The sequence below is a fragment of the Paroedura picta genome, chromosome 2 (assembly GCF_049243985.1).
Source record: "Paroedura picta isolate Pp20150507F chromosome 2, Ppicta_v3.0, whole genome shotgun sequence".
Lineage (NCBI taxonomy): Eukaryota > Metazoa > Chordata > Lepidosauria > Squamata > Gekkonidae > Paroedura > Paroedura picta.
Genome location: NC_135370.1, coordinates 181,392,232 through 181,399,271, shown reverse-complemented (window position 1 = coordinate 181,399,271; position 7,040 = coordinate 181,392,232). Strand labels below are relative to the sequence as shown.

The 7,040-nt window shown below is 61.9% G+C and overlaps 1 protein-coding gene across 1 annotated transcript; it reads right to left on the bottom strand.

The window, feature by feature from the left end:
* Window positions 1-383: 383 nt before the first annotated feature.
* On the bottom strand, window positions 384-5,563 carry BMP4 (bone morphogenetic protein 4). The gene is made up of 3 exons (XM_077324042.1): window positions 5,324-5,563; window positions 3,945-4,381; window positions 384-1,495 (listed from the first exon to the last, which is right to left on the bottom strand). The coding sequence occupies exons 2-3, from the start codon at window positions 4,372-4,374 to the stop codon at window positions 543-545; spliced, it is 1,383 nt and encodes a 460-aa protein (XP_077180157.1). The 5' UTR covers window positions 4,375-4,381; window positions 5,324-5,563; the 3' UTR covers window positions 384-542.
* Window positions 5,564-7,040: the final 1,477 nt, after the last annotated feature.

The window sequence follows — 7,040 nt, the reverse complement described above, 5'->3', positions numbered from 1 at the left end:
GATGTCCTCTATGATGCCCTTTAGGGGAGGGAAGTGATCTGTGCAAACTCCCAAGGCTGAAGAAGGAAGGACTGACTTGAATTCCATATTAATAGGAAACAAGAAGGAAGAATTCCGGACGGGGGGAGAGTTCTGGGGCCATCTCACTTCTGCGCCAAAACAGGGACCTTCCAGGGCTTGCTTGTATTTTTTAAGCCAATAAACGCAGGGCCTCCGCCTTTTAAAATAACGAACTGGCTTTATTTCTTTCCCCCTCCCTCCCTGCTCCCTCCCATCTTTTAATACGGCCGTTATTATAAATATACTTTGTCAAAATATACGATCCTTATTATGGTCCCAACATTTTGCACATTTAAGTCATAAATAAGGTCAAGGTGAACGGATCGGGGGAGAGTGTCCTGGGGTGTTCGGGGGGGGGGGGCTCCGGCTGGCAGCGTGGGCGTCCGTGTCCTTGTCCTCGGCAAGACCCCCCCCCAGCCTGTCAGGGGCGGAGGGCTCCCCCGGCCCTCGCCCTACGTGTCCCAGCCGCGCCGTCGCCGGACTCAGCGGCAGCCGCACCCCTCCACCACCATCTCCTGGTAGTTCTTGAGCACCACCTTGTCGTACTCGTCCAGGTAGAGCATGGAGATGGCGCTCAGCTCGGTGGGCACGCAGCACGCCTTGGGGATGGAGGCGTTGACGGAGTTGACCAGGGTCTGCACGATGGCGTGGTTGGTGGAGTTGAGGTGGTCGGCCAGGGGGAAGGGGCAGTCGCCCTGGCAGTAGAAGGCCTGGTAGCCCGGCGGGGCCACGATCCAGTCGTTCCAGCCCACGTCGCTGAAGTCCACGTAGAGGGCGTGCCGGCGGCAGTGCTTCTTGCTCTTGCGGGGGCGCGGCGGAGGGGGCGGCGGGGGCGCGTGTCCGCCGCCGCCGCCGCCACCGGGCGCGTGCTTGGGGCTGCGCTTGGGGCGGCGTCGGGTGAGCGGCGCGCGGCCGCGGCCGTCGTGGCTGAAAGTGACCAGGAGCGGGCGGAGGCGCGCCCAGTCGGCGGCGGCGTCGGGGGCGAGCGAGCGGCTGACGCGCACGTGGGCGGCCGACGGCGGCGCGGCCTGCTGCTCCTGCTCCTGCTGCTGCTGCTGCTCCTCCAGCGGCACCACCTCGACGGCCAGGCCGTGGTTGGGCTGCCCGCCCGCCGTCCATCGCACCACGGCCGGGCTCACGTCGAAGCTCTCCCAGCGGCTCTCGTTGGCGCGCACCAGGCGCGTGTCCAGCAGGCGCGCCGCCGGCTCCTCCTCGCCCCCCGACGGCGACGCCGCCGCCTTCATCACCTCGAAGACGTTGATGCGCTGCCAGGCCCCGGACTCGGCCCCGCCCGCCCCGCCCGGCAGCCGCTGGCGATAGAGCCGCAGCTCCGCCGACGACACCGCCTCCTCGGCCGGCACGCTGCTCAGGTTGAAGAAGACGCGCAGGCGGCGGCGGCCCCGGCCCCACGGGCCCGACAGGGCTTCCAAGTGCTCTGCGGAGGGACGAGAGAAGGAGGCAGCCGTGAGCCCAGCCGCGCCGACGGGGGGGGGGACCCCAGACACAACACCCTCCCCCCCCGGGGGGAGGGGGCGCCCCCCCGCAGACACACACGCAGACACACACACACACACACACGGCACCTTCGCCTGCAAACCAGGGGTTTCCAAATTCAGGGGTTTTGCAACGCCACCTGCAGCCCCTCCCTAGAGGGTTCCGGGTTCCCTTGCAGCCCCCTCCCCAGAAAGGTGCAACTCCACCTGCAGCCCCTCCCCAGAAATCTGCAATTTCACCTGTATCTCCTCCCCAGGCGTTTCCAAGTTCAGGGATCTGCAAGGCCACCTGCAGCCCCTCCCCAGAAATTTGCAACTCCACCTGCTGCCCCACCCTCCAAATAAATCTGCAATTTCACCAGTTTCTCCTCCCCAGGTGTTTCCAAGTTCAGAAATCTGCAACCCCACCTGCACCCCCTCCCCAGAAATGTCCAGCTTCACCTCGATTCCCCCCTGCCTTTGATTTGCAGGCTCCCGCAGGGACATCAGGGCAGAGAGGCCTGCAGCCCGATCCTAGGGGTCTTCTTTGAACCCCTCCCCTCTCCCGCTCACTGGACTTGCTCCCCCCTCCCCCCATCCAGGGACACAGGGAATTTGGCTGTCCTGGGGGCATTCCGAGGGCGTAAATCCCACTGCACTGGCTGAACGACTTTTGCTCAGAAGTAAGCCCCATGGATTTCTATGAGACTTCCTTTCTAGGGAGGGCGCAGAGCACCCGGGGGGGGCAGTCTGCTATGGCAGGGGCTCATAGGAATTGTAGTCCATGAACATCTGGAGGACCACAGGTTGACTGCCCCTGTGCTATGGAAGGAAGACAGAAAGGAAGAATTCCGTTCAGAAGGAAGAAGGGAACTTGAATTCTGTATTGAAGGAAAAAGAAGGAAGATGGGTAGGTGGGGTGGACCTTCCTAAATGGCCCTTTCCTGTATCTTGGAAACTCTTGACATGCTCAGGGGCTCTAGGGCAGTGGAAATCTTTTCCCATCTCCGGATCTTTGCACCAGCAGATGCTCCCGTCTGGCTTTTCTTGTCCTCAGCCTCCCGCCCCCTTCGGCTTTGGCCTCAGCCATGCGCAGCGCCCCTTTCCAGACCCCGGTGCGCTCCTGGCAGAGGCGATCCAACAAAACACGCATGCACACACATGCACACAGGCAGAGTGGCCTGCAAAGCAATCCAAAGGCCCCTTCACCAGTGGAAAGGTCTGCAGAGCAGAAATCACTGCAGCGGGAAATGCCCGTTTCATATTCTCGGCCTGCGTTTGCTCAGTGGGTCAAACAAAAGAATGGAAGAGAAGCCATGTTGGCTCCGGCCAATGGCCCATCCAGCCCCACATGGTGCGTTCCACAGTAGCTAAACCCAGGGGCCCTCATGAAGTCCACCAGCGGGGGCCAAAACACCAGAAGCCCCCCCCCCCCAGCACCAAGCAGACAGAGCATCCCTTGGCCAGATGTAAGAACACCAGAGAAGCCAGGCTGGATCAGACCACGGGCCCATCCGGCACACAATCCAGGTGCCATCCGGAGGTCCGCCAGCAGGGCCGGAAACCTAGGAGCCCTCCAACGGTGCCCCCCAACTCCCCAGCACCCAAAAAAGTTGTGCACTCCAAAGGCACCTAATGAGGAGTCGTTCTTGGATTGGGGCCATTTGTGCGCAAGGACGGGAGTCGCGGGGAGGGGGGAGTTGGAGCCCAGCTTGTCTGAGGCGGATTTGTAACTTTGGCTGTTGCCTTTAAGGGGGGGGCTGCGCGGGGAGAAACTGGCTCGGAAACATTTGGATCGGATTGCAGGCCACACGTGCGCACACACATCCTTCCGCAAACACGCACAGCTGTAGAAATGCGCTTAGGTCATTGGAGAGAGGGGGGGCATCTCCTCCCCCGCCCGCCGCCTTCCCTCCCCCCCCCCCCACAAACCCAGAGGGAGCCGTTTGGAAAAAAAGATAAAAAGGCGGCGGCGGAGCTTTGATATCTCCGCGGCGCACCAAGGGCAGCGCGCATCGGCCGGGGATTGCGCGCACGGCTGCTGCGCCGAGAGGGAGAATCCGGATTCCTCGTTCCGACGGCGCCGTTCCAGGCAGCCCCCGCCTTCCGCTCTCAAACCCCAGCGCGTCCCGGGGACTTTTGTCCCGAGGGAGGGAGGAGAGTAAGCAACAACCGCACGGTTTTCTCCTCACTCTCTCCCTTCTCCGTGTGAACGCGACTCCTCCAATCCGGATTCCCATCCGAAGCGGAGCGAGCCCGGGGGAAAGCGCTGGGGGAGGCGAGGCTGGGGGGGCGGAAGGGCTTTCCCACCAGATCTCGGCCCCGATCCCCCGCGAGCGGTCGGCATGCACGTCGAGGGGGGCGCCCCCAGCCTCCAGGGCCGCTCCCGCCCCGTCCGGGCGACCCACGCACCTTCGTGGTGGAAGCTCCTGACGGTGTTGGCGCGGCTGGTGGACTTCTCCGGGTACTGGAGGCTCAGGTCGAGCAGGCGCTCCTGGTCCTCGCCCGACTGCAGGCGGTACAGGTCCAGCATGTACGACGGCACGACGGCCGCCCGGCTGGGCTGCGGCCGCTTGCGCAGGCCGAACATGTGGAGCAGCGTGGCCTCGAAGCCGCGCAGGAGCTCATGGCTGGGGAAGGGGCGGCGGGAGGTGCCTTCCTCGCCCCCCCGCCCTCCCCCGCCGCCGCCGCCTCCTCCTCCTCCTCCTCCTCGCGGGTGCAGCCAGCCGCCGGCCACCTTCTTCTTCCCAGTCTCGGCGGGGATCAAGTTGGCACGGGCGGTGCCGCCGAGCAGGCCCTGGCATACCAGAACGACCATCAGCATCCAGCTACCAGGCGTCATGGTGTCTCTGCGGGGGGGGGGGGGGGAGGAAAGCGACACAAACAAGATCGGTCAAACGGGGGGGGGGGAAGGAGTGGGGAGCCCCCAAATTCGCAGCAGGGCGAACCAGCCCCCTCCCCAGCTCAAGAAACGACGGGCAGCCCCTTCCCCAAACCGTCCAACACGCGGTTTCTTCCTTAATCCCCCCCCCCCAAAATCTGCGGGGTGTCTCCGCTTATCTGCTCAAAGTTGCAAAAATGAGTCGGAAGAGGGGGGGCGCAAAGCCCCGTTCACTCCCTCCCCACCCGGAGTTATTAACGCGCGACCAAAGAATCTCCCCCTGGATTTATTATGATTATTTATTATTCTTATTATTTTGTGTTAATCACAACAATCCGAGCGGGGCTTTGTCCTGAGCTGCAAACAAACAAAAGGACGGGGCGGGGGCTGAAGTGGGGGTGGGGGGGTCTCTCTCGGCCGGGCGGGTCGCGGGGCTTGCAAACCGGAGTCCCACCGGTTTCGAGGACACAACACCCCCCTACCCGCCACCGGTCGCTAACCTGGCTGGGGGGGGGGGCGGGAGGGAGGGGCGCAGCGGGGCAACGAGCGAGCCGTCGGCTTTGCCGAGCAAGTGCTTCGTGGATCGCCGCGGTGGGGAGGGGGGGGAAAGGGGAGGAGGGGGTCCGGCCGAGGGGCTGGAAAGAAGAGATGCGATTTAGAGTGGAGGGGGGGTCGTGCCCCCCCCCTTCCCAGCAAAGGAGGGAAAGCGAAGCCCGCATCTGGATCCCCCACCGGCCGCTGGCTTACTCGCGAGTCAGCCCGAGGCGGTGCCGAGGGCAGCGCGGGGCCTCTGGACCGAGAGTCGTCGTGCCCCTCCTCCCTGCGCCTCTGCAAAGCCCCCCGACGGCGCGGCGGAGAGCGAGCCCCTTCCCGGGCAGCGCGAGAGGCCGGATCCGGCGCGGCTACTCACTGGCGGCCAACAGGGCGCAGGGAAACAGTCCATGGTTCTTGACAGCCAGCGTGGAGCGAGGCTCGGGGCAGGAAACTGGCGCGGGGAGCGCAGTCCGGAGCCGGCCGGCCGGGAGGGAGGGAGGGAGAGGCGCAGCTGCTCCGCTGGGCTGGCGGCTGCGGGGAAAGGGCTCGCCTGGAAGATACTGAAGCGCTCCCGCCAGCTGCCTGCGCCTTTTCTGCCAGCCCCGGCCGGAGTCACGTGGAGGCGAGCAGGCACTCCTTGCAGCCGCCTGTCCGTCAAGGGAGGCCAGGCCCCGCCCCCGCCACGCCCCCTTCCCCCCCACCGCCCTGGGATTTGCAAAAGGGATGTCCCACCCCTTGGGCCTCTGTCAATCTCGGGCTCTTGCAGATGTTTGGCAGAGAGGAGAGCTGGGCTGCTTCTGACCTTTGCATTGGGGCGAGCCCCGGGTGGCAGAGCTGGAAGAGGGACCATTAGGGTCATCTAGTCCAGCCCATACAATGCAGGACATCCACGTTTGCCACCCGCCCACTCGCCCTCTAGCCCAGCCCCACAGCTGCCAGCTTCTGGATGGTGAACCCATGCCATCGAAGGAAAGGGAATTTGCACAATTTAAAAAGAAAAAAAATGTTTTTTTGTAGATAAAGTCTGAAGAAGAAAGAGGAGAATTGGGCTTTTTATGCTACCCGAAGGAGTCTCAAAAGGGCTTACAGTCGCCTTCCCTTTCCTCTCCCCACAACAGACACCCTGTGAGGTAGGGGAGGCTGAGAGAGCCCTGAGATTACTGAAGAAGAAGAAGAAGAAGAGTTGGTTCTTATATGCTGCTTTTCTCTACCCAAAGGAGGCTCAAAGCGGCTTCCAATCGCCTTCCCTTTCCTCTCCCCACAACAGACACCCTGTGAGGGAGGGGAGGCTGAGAGAGCCCTGAGATTACTGAAGAAGAAGAAGAAGAGTTGGTTCTTATATGCTGCTTTTCTCTACCCGAAGGAGTCTCAAAGCGGCTTCCAATCGCCTTCCCTTTCCTCTCCCCACAACAGACACCCTGTGAGGGAGGGGAGGCTGAGAGAGCCCTGAGATTACTGAAGAAGAAGAAGAAGAGTTGGTTCTTATATGCTGCTTTTCTCTACCCGAAGGAGTCTCAAAGCGGCTTCCAATCGCCTTCCCTTTACTCTCCCCACAACAGACACCCTGTGAGGGAGGGTGAGACTGAGAGAGCCCTGAGATTACTGAAGAAGAAGAAGAAGAAGAGTTGGTTCTTATATGCTGCTTTTCTCTACCCAAAGGAGGCTCAAAGCGGCTTCCAATCGCCTTCCCTTTCCTCTCCCCACAACAGACACCCTGTGAGGGAGGGGAGGCTGAGAGAGCCCTGAGATTACTGAAGAAGAAGAAGAAGAAGAAGAAGAGTTGGTTCTTATATGCTGCTTTTCTCTACCCAAAGGAGGCTCAAAGCGGCTTCCAATCGCCTTCCCTTTCCTCTCCCCACAACAGACACCCTGTGAGGGAGGGGAGGCTGAGAGAGCCCTGAGATTACTGAAGAAGAAGAAGAAGAAGAGTTGGTTCTTATATGCTGCTTTTCTCTACCCAAAGGAGGCTCAAAGCGGCTTCCAATCGCCTTCCCTTTCCTCTCCCCACAACAGACACCCTGTGAGGGAGGGGAGGCTGAGAGAGCCCTGAGATTACTGAAGAAGAAGAAGAAGAAGACTTGGTTCTTATATGC

What these genes read in the sequence shown, in the direction of transcription:
- BMP4 (XM_077324042.1), bottom strand. Translation starts at nt 4,374, where the DNA reads ATGACGCCTGGTAGCTGGATGCTGATGGTCGTTCTGGTATGCCAGGGC. An exon ending in CAGGAGCTTCCACCACGAAG is followed by an intron (nt 1,496 to 3,944) that starts GTGCGTGGGTCG and finishes GTCCCTCCGCAG; the next exon opens with AGCACTTGGAAGCCCTGTCG.